The following is a 15,985-nucleotide window of genomic DNA, read 5'->3' as shown; positions in this document are numbered from 1 at the left end:
GTGAACAAAACATTATGATTGTTTAAAAAGTTTACAACTGAACATTGACTTAATACAGTTTGAAACTTTACTATGCAGAAGAAAAAATGCTGCTTTTAGCCATCTCAATTTAAATGAAACAAGCACAGAAACAGTTTCCTTACCTTCTCAAATCTTTTTTTAAACCTTCCCTTCATTTTTTTAGCAGTTTACATTTAATACAGTCCTGTATTTGCTTTTGTGTGTGTGTATGTGTGTGTGTCTGCTGCTGCCAGACTGCATACTTCCAGTTCCAAATGGGGTGAGTGGTTGACCAGTCAGTTCATAACTCTGGTGTTCCTAACTCTTGAGGATCTACTGTACTGTATTCCTCTTAGTGCAGTGTTGGAGTGGTTGTGACTGATGGTTTATACAGATAATACAGAAACTATCCAGTGTTAGCTCAGAATCTCATGGGTGCCCTGCCAAATATGGGACTCCTCCATGTGCTTTCTAGCCTAATACACACAGTTGTGTATACACTGGATCTTGATTTTGAATGAGTTTTGGAGGGAAGAGATTACACTCTTGTCATGGACAATATCATTGCCACCTCCATTGCGAAGTCAGCACACCTCTTATTTGTTGGTCTACCTCCAGAACAAGTTAGATTTCAGATGGCTGTCAGGAAATGGCTGTTCAGACTGGCAACCCCCTAGATAACATATTGTCCTACGAGGCTATCTTTTTATCCTAGATTGTCAATGAAGTGGTGTCTAGTTACACTCATTCCCTGCATGTTCCTCCCAGATAATGATGATATACTGAGAGCCAGGGTGGATTTGATTTAAATCACTAGTCAGGAAGACGTTCTTGATGGATGTTATAATCTTAATACGTATTCTTCACAACTCAGAGATAGATGTAGGTTTCATTTTTAGAAGGTACACACTATACATTTTTAAGTGATTTATTTTGAAAACTTTTCATATTAGTTTTACAGCTATATCAGAAAATGAATGATTGTTAGAATATTTCATTTACCAAAGGTAATTGAAGCAGATAGTTCACCTCCCAATGACTTCATAAATATCTCCAATTCAACAGGTTAATCATTAATATTTGGAAGATTTTCTTGCCATTCTGTATTAGGAGAACATCACCAGACAGACATTTAAATTGTTTTATTTAACTAAAACAACAACGTTATGTATTCTGGATTTTTTTCTTCAACAGCAAACATAATATTTTAACAAAACAAGCATATGCATTTTTGAATTTAATTAAACATCCAAGTTTTTTAAATTCAGGCTTTTTTTGTTAAAATTGTTTTTAACTAAAATAGTTAAATGAAATATTAAAACAAAAATTAAATCGACGATGTCAGCCAGGTCAACATGAGAAACTTAAAATATTGGCTTCTGCAGCTAACTCGGTCGTATTCACCTTCATTTTCCTGTTTGCTCATAATCTGGAAAAGAAAACCAAACGTTCCTGCTTTTTCATGTCCCAAATGATTTCTCAATTTGGAATGAATTAGTCCATAGGAAGAAAATAATTCTTTCTACACCGGCAGAAGCAGCTACTGCTGTTAGAAGTGAGATTATCACTTCAACAGTCTCTGAATCAAAGTGCTTAAGTGACTTCCACCGGTTCCCTGGTGTGACTTTCTTTAAAACATCACCAGCAAATACATATTTGTTGAATGGTTCTTATTCCCACACTGGGTCTCTTTTACAGCCTGCTGCCATTATAGGTTTTCCCTTCTAGTGAAAGAATGGTATGGTAGATCTCAGATCAATGAAGGCTACTGTCAGAAAGACCTCAAGACTTCTGGAATATGCTGCTCAAACAGTTTCATGTTGGTTTCTGCTGCCTGTTCCTCCCTTCTCACATTTATCTCCAGACTACTTCTCCTTGTCCAGATCTATTCTTACCCCAACAATCTTCTATTCATTGAACTTTTTGAAACTTTGCACTTTTAGAGAGAGGTAAGGGATTGACACTGTACACAAATTTGCAGAGGGACAATAGGGTTGAGGTCTGTTATTTCTCACATCTATATTGTTTATTTAAAAACATTTTTGCTGTTAACAAGCACGTTATCTCTGCAGACACAAATCCACAGTTTGAGAACTGCAAAATTAAGCATCTCTGATGGTATCTTCTAGACCAGGGGTAGGCAACTATGGCACACGCGCCGAAGGCGGCACGCAAGCTGATTTTCAGTGGCACTCAACGCTGTCTGGGTCCTGGCCGCCGGTCTGGGGGCTCTACATTTTAATTTAATTTTAAATGAAGTTTCTTCAACATTTTAAAAACCTTATTTACTTTACATACAACAATAGTTTAGTTATATATCATACACTTATAGAAAGAGACCTTCTAAAAACGTTAAAATGTATCACTGGCACGTGAAACCTTAAATTAGAGTGAATAAAGACTCTGCATGCCACTTCTGAAAGGTTGCAGACCCCTGTTCTAGACTGAGCAATGAGTTCCATTGGGTAGATAAAGATTAACCTAAATAATCTATACAGAAGCCCCATAAAATTGCGTCCCTAATCCATGAACTATTGGAACTCATTTACAAAACTTTTCTTAAACATTACATGAATACATTGTCTCATACTATAGAATTAGAATTTATAATCCCTATTCCATGATGAGATACGTTATAACTCAAATATATCTTAATTAAAACTATCTTTAGATATTTTTTCCTCAAAAAACATTTTATCAAAAAAACACAATTAAAAACAGATTTTTTTTTAAAAAAAAATCACTTTTATCCATCCTGCTGATAGCCTTTGGCAGCTTGAGGAAGGAAGATAAAATTTATGAAAAGGTTTTGAAGTCCTCAGATTTTCTTAATTCCTGTCAGTCTTGTTGCAGGCCTGGATATGGTATGAAGACTGCACTTGTCTCATTGGTTGATGATCTGCTTCTGGTGATGCACAGAGATTAGCTGTCTGTGCTGCCTTTTAAAAAAAAATCTATCTCATGCTTTTAATGCCATTACCAATGATGTATTGATGCTTTTACTGACCCTGGCAAAGATAGATAGAATTTTATCGGAGTGCTTGTCTTTTTCCTCTTTTCATAGGCCCCTGGCTAATACTGAGCAGCTGAACATCTCTTCAATGATTCCGTCCTCCTCCCGCCCCCCCCCCCCGCTACACTGCTCAGTAGGTTTGTGAAGCTGGGTGGGCTTTGTTGCCCCATCGCTCTGAGTTTCCATTTTATTGGACCTCGATGATAGTTAATCCCTTCTCCAGTATCTAGCCAAAATTGGAGCTTGAATTCATCCTGGGTTAGAGGTAGAATGGGGAAACAGCTGGTCGTAAAAGTTCTACATTTTCTTTTCACTGTGTGGCATTTTCCCACTTTTTGCTGTTCAGGTTTGCATTTGAGTATCTTGTGAGACTTTCAGCTGTTGCTTCAATAACCAAGAAAACTTCATATAATTTGTGCTTAGCAAGATGACTGACCTTTTCATGAAAATGTTAATCTAACTAAAGTTGTCCTTTATTGTTTCAATGCAAATTGAATGGTTGCACCCTGTTTTACACTACACCTGAAGACCACTTGGAAACGTTAGCTGGTTCAGAACACGGCTTTTTGCCTGGTTAAAGGGGTTTCCTGCAGCAAGCATATTAAACCAAAGCTCTATTTCACTTCAGTATGCAGTTCAAAGTGTTTTGAAATACAAGTTTTCATGATTTTTGCCCTGTGTAGTTTGGAGACCATCTCTGTACTCGTGTTTTATTTCAGCAGTTGAGATCAGCGGTGATGCTTGAGCTCATAGGCCCTAGAAATGTTTTTGGACTTCTGTGTTCATTGGAGAGTCCTAGATTTAGGAATTTGCTTCCCTGCCTTTGATCAGACAAATGCCAGAGTTTGTCCACCTTCAAGGTATTTTGTGGTCTGTTTTCTCAGACTTTGGCTAATGAATGCATTGAATGAGCACAAGTACTTTGAGGGGAACTGATTGATCTTTATGATTTCAGAGTGTTTAGTGTAGATATTGGTTTGTCTTTAATTCTTTCTGTACACTTTTAATCATTTGAATTGTACATGTGCATAAAATTCTGAATAGGTGCATTTGTACAATTGGAAATAAATACATTAGATGGAGGTTTGGAAAAGATAATGGATTAACCATGCTAAGTGGCAATAAAATCCTAAATCTTGGCTAGATGTTGTTTAATTACTTAAGCATGTAGAATTTCTTTGTACTGAATGGAGCTTCTTAATTTATAATTTCTGGCTTTTTACTCATGAATCATGATTGTGTCAATTTCAGTGGGATTAGAAGCACAGTACATTTCCATTGTACACTGTTATGGTATTTAAATCCTTACACGGTATTTTTTCTGTTCATTAGGCTGATTCTGAGGAGGATGTGGAAGAGCATCCACAAGAGCAAAGGTAAGTAAAACCCAACTTAAACCATAGATATTAGAGCTCATCTCAGTTTATAAAACTGCATTATACACTTTAAAACTCATTCAAGTGTCACTGGATAGATAAGTTAAAATTAAAAGTATTCTGACGTATTACATTACATTTTATAATAAAGTTGAAATGTCCATGACATTAACGCTACAATACTTATATCATTAGCAATTAATGTTAATACTAATTAACTGTAGTCAGTGAAGCCGGATATAAAGCACAATATGTACCAGGCTAGAAAAATGCTCTCTTGCCTCTTTTCTTCCTAATTTTTTACCTTAGTTGTATTTGATTTTTACAGTTTTTGCACAAAAGATTTTTATATTTGCAAATGGACGTTGTGTCTTTCATTGTGTGTCTCTTGTTTGAACTTGTAGTGGGTCTTAAATCTCAGTTGTAAATTATAATAGTCTCACAGTGTTGCTAACTCTGTGAGTGTGGTTAACACTTGGAAGTTACAGTGATAGGCATGACAGAAGAACTGGTGGGGGAGAGAAACAGTTTCACTGTGTTGTTATAGATCCCTACATTTCCTGAACTTTCAGTTTCTTCAAATTAGATAAATCATAAAGTTTTAAAGAAATGTAGCTCTTAACTACAGTATACTGTTTCTTTTAATGTCACTCCGTCCGTTTTGAAGGGTTGGGTAGTATCTAGGACTGCAGATTTGTCACAGCATACTTTATGCAAAGTCATGGAGTGGTCATGGTAAATTTAGTTAAAGTCACAGGTTCAGGGGAAATAGTTGCATTTTCATATCCATGATTTTACACCCCATCTATCCTCTTTAAATGCAATATACATAAATGCTTCCACAATAGTCTGTCTGCCGACGCAGGGAAAAACCCGCCCAGGATACAAACTCAAAACACTATGCTAGTGTTCTTCTCCACTGCTGCCGCCTCCTCACCCTACCAAGGGTGCATTGACCACTTGCAACAGCAACCTCCACCCTGGCACTGGTACTCTATTCCCTGCCTGATGAGGAGGAGAGGTCCCCTGAAGGGGGGTGGGGGGAATAGACCTGGAGAATAAGCCCAGCCCAGCGAGAAGGGGAGGCCCTTGGGAGGGGAGGGAGGGAGGGAATGGAAGAGCGAGCCCATCGCACACTGGTGGTTCCTGTCCCACGGGATTGGATCCAGCTCCCCGCTCCAGGTGTTGTGACTTGGTGCATGGGGTTTCAGTGCCATGCACATTTGGTCCAGTCACCCATTCTGTCATTATGGCAGGAGGGTGGCCAGGCATAACTTGAGTGAGTGATTATACAAGTGCGTGTTCCAGGACTGGGAAGCCAGGCCCAGCCGTGTGGGATAGGAGCCATTGCTATGGGGTGAGTGCAGGGTGGACTCGATCTTCAGGCCCTCCTCCCAGGCTTCCCCTCCTCACTGGGCTGGTGTGGGCTTGCTTTCCGGGGTCTTTCCTCTGTACTGGGCTGGTGATCCACCATTGTCTGGGAAATGCTGCTTTCTTAAAGTCATTCACGCACAAGAAACTCACGGTATTTGTAATACTTTAGCACCATGACAAACCCACAACCCTGGTAAATATTACACTTCTTTTTTTTTTCACATATTTTGTTTTCTCTAAGTGTCCAGATTAAAATACTTGGAAATCTGCCAATGAAACAGTTCTGTTCTTTGGTACACATTAGTGTGGGCATGTCTTTCAATGCCATGTAAGTCATACAAATCACAGGACTAAAACAAATATTTTAGATATAATGCAACAATATATTAATAGTGGCAGTTATCCACAGAAGCTTGTTTCATTCAGCCAGTGATTAAATGTGGGCAAACATAGGATTTCGTTACCGTGTTAATTATTGGTGGAGTGTGGGTTGTTGGGTGATTTGCACCCCACCTCAGCCCTCCTCCAGGTAAACTTTTTTCCATCAGGAGCCCAGCTGCCTAAGATATGCAGGCAGGGGCCTGCCTAACCCAGGACAGAATCAAAGCTGTTATCTCTAAAGTCCTAGAGCAGGGGTGGCCAACATGTGACTCTTCAGACATTAATATGCGACTCCTTGTATAGGCACCAGCTCCAGGGCTGGAGCTACAGGTGCCAACTTTCCAATGTGCCAGGCGGTGCTCACTGCTCAACCCCTGGCTCTGCCACAGGCCCTGCCCCCACTCCACTCCTTCCTGCCCCTGAGTCTGCCACGGCCTCGCTCCTTCCCCCTCCCACCCAGAGCCTCCTGCACGCCACAAACCAGCTGATCAGGAGGTGCAGGGAAAGAAGGGGGAGGTGCTGATTGGCAGGGCTGCCAGTGGGCGGGAGGCGCTTGGGGTGTGGGGGAAGCTGATGGGAGGCTGCTGACATATTACTGTGAGTCTTTGGCAATGTACATTGGTAAATTCTGGCTCCTTCTCAGGCTCAGGTTGGCCACCCCTGTACTAGAGAATGATAAAAATGACATTAGAAATGGAATAGCACAGTTGTGTTACCAGTTGCTGCCTACAGTTCCTGCCCATGTACTACATGTGATTCCTAGTCACAATATGTGGCTGCTGCCTGAGATACTTACTTTAATAGGTATAACTTGACCTTGTTTTTCCCTCCAAAGGAGGGCAAAATCCTTCAGTTGTTACTCAGGCAAAACTTCCATTGAGAACAGTGGGAGTTCTGCCTGGATAAGGACTGAGGTTTTTGTCCCACTGTTTGTGCCTATGGCCTGTATGATTTTCCAGGCAGGGTTTTTAATGCATGTCTAAGCATTGCTGAGGTGAAGTCAGGACCAACTGAAGATGGTGTTTGTGCTTCTAGTTAGTTGCCAGAAACGTGGGGCTCGGGGAGAAAAAAGTCCTTTGATGTTTGCTTTTCCCTGTAGGTTGTGTGACTGGCTCAAAGGGCACTGGTAATAAAAATATTGATAAAAGAATTAAAGTAGTTCCTGAGATTGTGATAGGTCCTGTGACCAATTTTTAATTACTCAGGTTGTTTTAAAATATCTTCATGGCTGATCTATCTCGAATATGGATCTTTGTTGTGAAAGTAAAATTTGTCAGATGCACCGCACGCTTACACTATTTTCATACTCGAATGCCCCAGGAAACCTATCTATATAGCTCTCGATTTGCATGTGTCTTTTAAGCCGTTTTTTGTATTTTCTAGCATATGCAATATTTATTTGGAGGTTATGAATATGGGCTAGAAAAGATAGTTGAGAAGCGTAGTAATAAGAATAGTATCAGCGGGATAGCCATGTTAGTTTGTATTCACAAAAACGAGGAGTCTGGTGGCATCTTAAAGACTAACAGATTTATTTGGGCACAAAGGTTTTTTACCCACAAAAGCTTGTGTCCAAATAAATCTGTTAGTCTTTTAAGGTGCCACTGGACTGCACGTTGATTTGGGGTAATAAGAGGATTCCTCTCTCTAGCTAGTTGTTTTCTTTTCAGATCCCATTTCATTCGCATGGTTTACATTGTATGCTGAAATGTTGGGACCACATTTCCTTTTCCTAAAGCAGTGAACAAGAAGCTAACTGGTAGCATACCAGATAACTTAGTTGGGAATGTGATGTATGTTTATCAATCAGATCTAGAAAACTCCCAAGGCATTGGAAGGAAATTAGTGCACTCTTTTGGCATTGCTAAAAGTAGCAAGTGTAACAGAAGCTAGTGGTGAAAGTGAATCAAAGTGGTCTCCAGTGCTGAAGAAAGCAGATAGAGTTCTGGATCTTGGGACACACAGAAAAAGAGATCTTCCCAAAGCATTACATAGTCTGTAATGTCTAATGCTAGGTTAATGGGTTCTTTTGGGAGCTTGTTAATCTGATTTTTAGAAAAACAATCACTGAGGCATTAACTGACTTCCTGTACATGTGCATCTCAGAAACACCCATTTGAGGTGTGTTTTGTGTTCTGTACTTAAGAAGAATGGGTATTTATTATCTTTGTACTCAATTTTCTACATAGGCTAATGCCAAAACCACTATTTTGTCGTAAATTTTGGAAAGAACTTTTCACTGACAAGTAAGAAATGCTTCGTTTGGAGTTCTGTGGGCTGGCAGATGTCTGTGTGTGGAGGGAAGGTAGTGGGGAGGGGAGGAAATGTTCCTAGTTACCTAGGTTACAATTCCTGCTTCCCTGATTGCTTGGATTCTCCTAGGCAGTGTTTTCTTGCTACCTGAATCAAAGTCAGTGTAGGAAATGATGACAATGCATAGTTACATGGTTGGACATACTTTTTTGGAATACGTTCTTCAACCAAATTAAAAGATTCACTTACTCAGAAATAACCTTTTTATCTTATATGAAGTTTATTAAAAAATATCTCCTGAATTTGTAGAGCTGAAGGGAAAGCTCTCTAACAAAAACAAGTTTGGCATAGGCTGTTACCAGCAGAAGAAAATCAGTGACAAGTGCTGACAGTTTTTTCTTCAAACTGTTGAAACTTCAGAGTTTGAACAGCTGAAAATGGACATGTAAATACTGCTTGTCTGAACTGAGGGACGATAATGCCTGTAATACTGCCCAATTTGCTAAAATAGAGAAAAAAAGAATATGGTAAGTTGTGACGGATCTTGTGGCCAGGCTTAATTTAGCTGAGGGTAAAAATGAAAAAACAGAAAGTGAAGTTGAAACTATTGAAAGAGGTTACATGATAAACCAAACTACGATAAAGGCTTTCCCTGCCAAACTCCTATAATTTGGGGGGAGGGAAAGACCTCAGCTTGTAGAATCAGAGGCTTTTTAGAATAGTCTACTTATGAGGATTTAAGTGCATTTATATTTATTACCCAGTTGTTTCACGTTAGAACCTGCACGTAGAGTAGCCAAAGATATTGCAAAGTCAAGTGTTAAACAGAGACCGACATTATTGAAATTTCTGAATGTCCATTACAAAGTCACCAGCTAGTTTACAGGGAAAAAAGAAGAAATTTTTCATTGATTTATTTTAAAAACTGAGTCTTTTAAGATCTTGAAGGAGAAAAAGCTTCTTGTTTTTACAGTTTTTCATTGGGGATTTTATAGAAAAGTTTGCCCTAAAATTACCTCTCTCATTGATTAATGTGTGTAGAAGGAATGTTGCTGTACACTTTTATATCATAAAGGCACACACAGTAGAGAAAGGGAAGGATTGCAAACAGACCTTTTTTTTGTTTTTTGTTTTCAATATTATAATAGTAGCAAATAGGATAGAAGGTATTTTACCCATTTTAACTTAAACAGATTAGGCATCTTTGTTTTGTGTCGACAAGTCTCAGATAACATAAGAAAAGTCATGTGTGATCCACTTATATCAGTCAAATAATTTTTCTGTGTTTAAACTTTTCCCCTTGGATACTGAGACGGCATTTGACTTGGTGGAGTGGGATTACTTTGAATTGTTTCCAAACTCCCTAAGAATTCAATGCCTAGAATAAGAGTTGGTGGTTAGAATTCTTACCCCTTTCGCTTGTCAAGGAAAAATACTCTTGTTTATACTGGTCTTTGCTTTATCTGTGTAATACCACCTCAGCCTTGGCAAAGGCATCAGAGATAAAGATAGGCGGAGAGAATAACAAAGTAGTATTGTATGTTGTTGTCATTTAATTTGTCTTGGCGTTGGTCATTGAGATTTAGTTTATATTAGCAAAGTATAAGGAGTTGGGTATTCTTGATGGGTTTTAAATGAATTTTGAAAAAGAGATGATTTATCAATTGCCATCCTGAGGGATAATAAGATGGTGCTCAAATTCTCAATAGTTCATTTGGACTGAGAAATCAGTGAAGTAGTGGGGATTAATATATGCACAGCTACTAATGCAATTTAATTGTAATTGCATTCTGAAAAGAAGACATGGAAAATTGGCATGCTTCACATTAGCTGATTTGGATATTAATATGCTAGCCTATAAATGAATGTGTTGCCAAAGACAAGATATCTATTCCATTATCATATGTTTATAGTGCTGAGACCCAGTTCAGATTATCTGTGAATACATTTAGAAGGGCAAGAAATTTAGGGTAGCTAGTGATGTATTTTAAAAAATAAAAGGAACAGGTACTCCTGGCCAGGGCTGCCCAGAGGATTCAGGAAGCCTGGGGCAAAGCAATTTTGGGGTCCCCTTCCATAAAAAAAAAGTTGCAATACTATAGAATACTATATTCTCATGGGGGCCCGAGGCCTCAGGCAAATTGTCCCACTTTCCCCCCTCCCCCATCTGGGCAGCCCTGCTCCTGGCCTTGATATTTTAATTCCTAAAGGTCCAGTTTTTTGGGGGGAAGGGGTAGTGGCATGGAACCTATGATACACTCTTAAGCATTGGAGAGATATTGAGCAGACTTCAAATCTTCATAACAGCCTCATGGAACTAATTTTCTTTCTATTTATAGATTATTCAGAAAAGAAACAAACCTTTCCTATATTACTAAAAATAAAAAATGCAACTGTTAATATTTTTTAAGCTTAAGCCTTTTTACTGTCAATTAACTGGAGTTGCTGCAAATCAAAAATTGCCTCCAGCATATACAGAATGAATCCAGCTTTTGTGGTATAGTATGGGAGCAGCAGAAAATTATCTCATCAGTTAATTTTTCCTTTTTAAATACACCACTGCAATTGCAGGCTCCTTATGGCCTCACCCAATTGTCAGGGAGTCAGTAATTTCAGTTCTACCACCACTGGAATGAAGGGTTTTTTCCAGCGTTATATTTTGTTTTACATCATTTCTAAAAGAACCAAAAACAGTGTATATATGTGTTATCTGAACAGAAAGATTTAAATAGATGCCTGGAGCCAATGTGGAGGAAAATGGGTTTTAATCTAAAATTGGTGGAGTTACAAATTTAAGCTAAACTGGAGTGTTATTTTGGATATAATTTGTAAAATTTACTCAGGATCTCCAGCTGGAGGTGTCCTTATTTTACTGTTGTTTACTTCTTTGGACTAATAGAGTAGAAAACCTCACAAGGTTTGGCTGACTGGAGGACTGTCTTTTGCTGCTCACTGAAGAAAACTGCCAAAGTGGTTTGCAAAGGTATGGTATATCTTAATAATGGAGAAACAGATGGTGGTGAATGGCAACCACATTTCTAGAATACGCATACACCTTTCTGGCTTCCTAAATTGGGGGTAGCTATGGTGAGCAAGCTGGCTTCTCCTCGGTCCTTTTTTCTTTTATAGGGCTTTTTTGTCTTTCCAGTGTTGTAATTCGGTCACTGATGAACTTTACCGTAGATTGCACTGCTGCAGTATCAAAAACAGTCCTTCTTCCAATCTATTATCCTACTGTATTGTTTTGGAGAACTATACATACAATGTGCTTCTTACTTTCACTATTTTATTTGTGTTCATATTAGCCCACAATTTACTGTTGTGTTTTTTATTGTATGTTAAATTAATAAAAATCTCCAGTCCCCATCCCTCCTCCAAAATGTCTTGGAGATGTTGTTCCTGTTAAGACATATAAAAGGACCTATATGGTGTTTAAAGGAAAAAAACAGTCCATTTATAATAGATGTCTTAAATGCTCCAGAACTTCCTAGGAAAAACTTACTTGATGTGACTTGGTTTGTCTTTCATCCCTTGATGCCAGCAGGTCCAGAGAGCCTTGCATTTTTATCCATTGCTTCATATAAGGCTACCATATGTTCATATTTAGAATTTCATAGAGTACTGCACAATTTATTTACAAACAGGAGGGTTCATCTGCTAAAAACAGGGTATGTCTGTTGATCTGGGGAACAAGAGACCTGAAGTTACTCCCAAAGCGTATTGCATGGCAGTGCTATATGCTAACAAATGAGTCATCTGGCCAACCCGTTTTTAAGAGACTTTTAATCAAAGTTAGAAGTTATAGCACTGGTTCAGGCCAATTGTATTTTGTTGTATGCCAGATTGTACATCTAAATTCCATGCCTTTCTAGGAACTACAGTTAATGGAATATGAATCCATCCACCATAGTCTGAAAAAATTGTCAAACTCCTACTCTCATTTTAGATTCTATTTGATATTCTGCTGAAACACTGTGCAGGTGATGAGTCACCTAAATTAATCTTGCTAATGCATTTTAGCTTTTGTGATAGCCTGGGAAAAATGCAGAATCAGTACTTGAGTTGGAAAAATAAATGCTGTTACGCACCTCTCTCACCACACTGAACTTTAATTAGCTGGAAGATGCATGCTGTCATCCCAGGGCACACTTGGTCTGTAGACTTACTTTCTCACGTCAACTTAAAGTGGACTTCCTCACCCCCCTTGGGTGACAGCCCCCTCTGGAGAAACAAGCGCAGAATCTGGAGTTAATCTCTTGAGCTCTAATCCTGGTTCTGTCAATTGGCTCAAGGTGTGGCCTTGAACCAGTTCCCTCCCTCTGTGCCTCAGTTTCCCTATCTGTAGAATGCACTTAACACTCATCTATCTGGTAGGGGTGTTGTGGTTATTGCCTGAATATGTCAAGAGCTATATTGCTGTGTATGTGCTAAATTGTAAATCTGCTCTTCTCTGGCAGTATGAAATGCGTTTTAAATCTGTGCATAAATCAGTTTTCTAACTTAATGTTGGTTTTCTTTTTCTTTCATTTATTTTCATCATCTCCTCTCTCTCCTTTATACTATTTTATCTTTTTCTATTGTTTTTTCCCCTCTATTCTCTCCCCCCCTCCCCCCCCGATCTTTCATCCATCTTCTTCCTGAGTCTGCCTGTCTTTCTAGCCCTCTCCTTATCAATCTCAATTCCCACCCCCAGTCCCTCGCTGGCCGGGTCTATGCCAGTTGGTCAGTCTTGTGACAGATATTGCAATTTCCTGGAGTGTACTGAACAAACCTTATTGAATTGGTGTAATGTATTTAGGAGTTCATTGTATTAAAATACAAATGTTTGTGTATTATTGTATGTAACATCTCTAATACATGACTGGTGTAAACCCTGGGAGTTAAGAGCTTCAAAGGACAATTTGAAACAGTGTGTATGTTTAAAAACAAGTGGGTTTCCCAGGAAATCTCTTGAGGGAAGCAAATGTAGATTTCCCCCCTTGTGGTGATGCAGGTACTCAGCCTTTTGAAGCTTCTGCCTGAGGCGGGGACCTTTAATCTGTTAATCACATGTTATGTGAGGACAAGATCAGAAGCCCAAACTGTATAAAGAAGTGACTCAGAGATTCGTAAGTGTGATTGTTCTGAGCCAAGGCAGTTATGAACTTGTAACTAAGACAAACTCTTGGTGGGGTTTGAAGGGCTGTTGCTTACTAGGGTTAAGGGTGATCCTTGGTAAGCTTATTAGCCTGTGTGTAGGTTCTCTTATTGTTTTTTGTATGTATTCTCTGTAAAGCTGTCACCTTAAGAATAAAGGTGTTTGCTCAGGAAAAGCTTTGCAGTAACTGACCACAATTACGCTGTTTGTAGCTTCCGAGAAGAAGGTAAAGCAGACCTGTTTAGGTGGCCAGAGTTGCTGGGGGCGGTGCAGTCTGGAAAAACCTTGGTGAGCAGAGGGAAAGATGCGGATCTCCTTCCAAGAGAGGTGGCTTGCTGGGGGAGCTGGAAGCCCAAGAGTGAGTGCTCTTTGTGACCATAGAATGGGAATACAGATAGAGTGGCCCTGAACTGTGACAAGGCTCTCCCTGCCTTTCCACTGCTTGTTTGTGTGGAGTGTGAATTCTTCAGGCTAGCACTGGCCTTCATGCTGCTGTGTATTCTGAGACTTAGCTTACCTGGAGCATGGGGTTTTCATTGCCTAGGTGCTCAGAGACTACATTGAGGAGCACAGTATAAATGGCTAGATAGAGGCCTGCTGATTTCTGTGCTGCAACTTCACTCAGCCATGCCTAGCCTCTGGTCTCTGCCTCTCCTGCCTCCCTTTCAGCCAGCTGCCAGGGTGGGTGGATTGGTGGTGCCTGAGGGCTTGGCTACACTCACACTTTACAGCGCTGCAACTGGGGTGTGAAAAAACACCCCCCTGAGCACTGCAAGATACAGCGCTGTAAAGCGTCAGTGTAATCAGGGCAGCAGCGCTGGGAGCGCGGCACGCTACACCCGTAAGGGATGTGGTTTACATGCAGCGCTGGGAGAGCTCTCTCCCAGCGCTGCCTCTCTGACTACACTCACACTTCAAAGCGCTGCCACGGCAGCGCTTTGAAATTCCAAATGTAGCCATACCCTGTGACTGCTTCTTGTCTCCTCGCAGGGTTCACTCGCTGCCCTGCTATCTTATCTGAGCAATGCAGAGGGAGTTGGGGAGCTGCCCTGAGGGCAAGACATACTGAGCACGGGGCTGGGGAATAACAGCAGAACCCTTGTCAGTGCTTGTTGCTGCTGTGAAGAGTAGCTCAGCCCCAGGAGATGGTGGTAATGAGGAGCAGGAGGAACAGTGTGACATGGGGAGAGATCAGGGAAGAGAGGACTGATGTTATGAGGGGCGGAGACAGAGAATGGATGCTTTGTTTCAGTAGTGGAAAATTGATATAGGGAGGAGGGTAGATATACTTGTGTTGGAGTAACTGGTGTATATGAGGGAAGGTGAATAGTGGGCCATGCAATTTGCCATCATATGGAAACCATGTGTGTACGCGCCTATGCGTGCGCCAATCTGTGTGCAGTTTTTCTCAGGCTTGTTTCTGAGCCCTCTTAGACTCATCTGGCTGTGCTCCGGGACCCAGCCCACCTGGAGTTCACGGTTCTTAGAGCCTGAACCGTCTTTCTGCTCAATGCATACGGGTCAGGGGCATCCTTTCTCAATTTCTCTGGGTCTGCATTTTTTCTGGCCCTGCCTCCAAAAGCAAGAGCAAAAGCCCTCAGGATGTTACAGGCTGTTAGTCTCTATACAGCAGTGTGACAAGTTGACATAATGCCAATTCAATATGCCGTATGACCACATGCTATCCCACTTTGAATGCTGTGCAAGACCATCTTGTACATGTTAAATTCTGTGATCCCTGGAACAAAATGTGTATCTTGTTAAACGTAACTTACCTTGTTTGGAACAATAATAAGTAGAATGGATATATTATTTTTAAACAAAGGAAATAGGATTGGTTGGGTAGAGGGACAGCAGGGAATAGATTATATTTGAAAAAGAACATACAGAAAAAATACTACTACATGACATGTCTGTCATCACGCTGATCATTTGTCTTTTCTTTCCCTTATCCTTATTTGCTGTTTTTGTATTGTAAGTTGTTCAGTCCAGAGATTCTCTTCCTATGTGTCTAAATAGCCCCTAGCACTTTTCATTATTGTTGCATAAGAACCTAAAATGTGCTAAGGGCTGTTCAGGCACATAGGAAAATACAGTTATTTATTTATTTATTACATAAGAACCCTACATTAAAAATGCTCATGTTAATCCCAAACTCCACCATCTGATTTTTGGTTAAATAACTATATGATGGTTTGCTATCAAATGCTTTGATTTTACGTCACTAATTCAGAATGATTTATTGATTCCTTTTAAAAGAAAATGTAATTATGGTTAGTTGGTACATAAATCCAAATGTGGATTGGAGGCAGTAAAATTAAAGGTGCCTACAGGGCTAGATGGTTTTAACTGTGTTCAGATAGGGACAAATGAACACTGCTACATTACATTTATTAAGATTCTTCACTTTTCTGCTATATAATGGCAAATTATTTAAAAAAACCTGAGAAA

General features: G+C 39.8%; 1 protein-coding gene across 5 annotated transcripts in view; it reads left to right on the top strand.

Annotated features, from left to right (window-relative positions):
- The window catches only part of TMEM131L (transmembrane 131 like), a 120,499-nt gene that overhangs the window by 4,997 nt on the left and 99,517 nt on the right, over positions 1-15,985 (top strand). For all 5 annotated transcript variants that reach the window (XR_004000513.1, XM_030563482.1, XM_030563480.1 and 2 more), the window contains exon 3: positions 4,346-4,389. Coding sequence is in view for 4 of the 5 variants with exons in the window: in XM_030563482.1 (XP_030419342.1) it covers positions 4,346-4,389 (44 nt within the window). In the remaining variant the exon portion in view is untranslated. The remainder of the gene's footprint in view (positions 1-4,345; positions 4,390-15,985) is intronic.

Source organism: Gopherus evgoodei, chromosome 5 (genome assembly GCF_007399415.2).
Source record: "Gopherus evgoodei ecotype Sinaloan lineage chromosome 5, rGopEvg1_v1.p, whole genome shotgun sequence".
Classification (NCBI taxonomy): domain Eukaryota; kingdom Metazoa; phylum Chordata; order Testudines; family Testudinidae; genus Gopherus; species Gopherus evgoodei.
The sequence above is the reverse complement of the archived record's forward strand: the minus strand, read 5'-3'. Positions and strand labels throughout refer to the sequence as shown.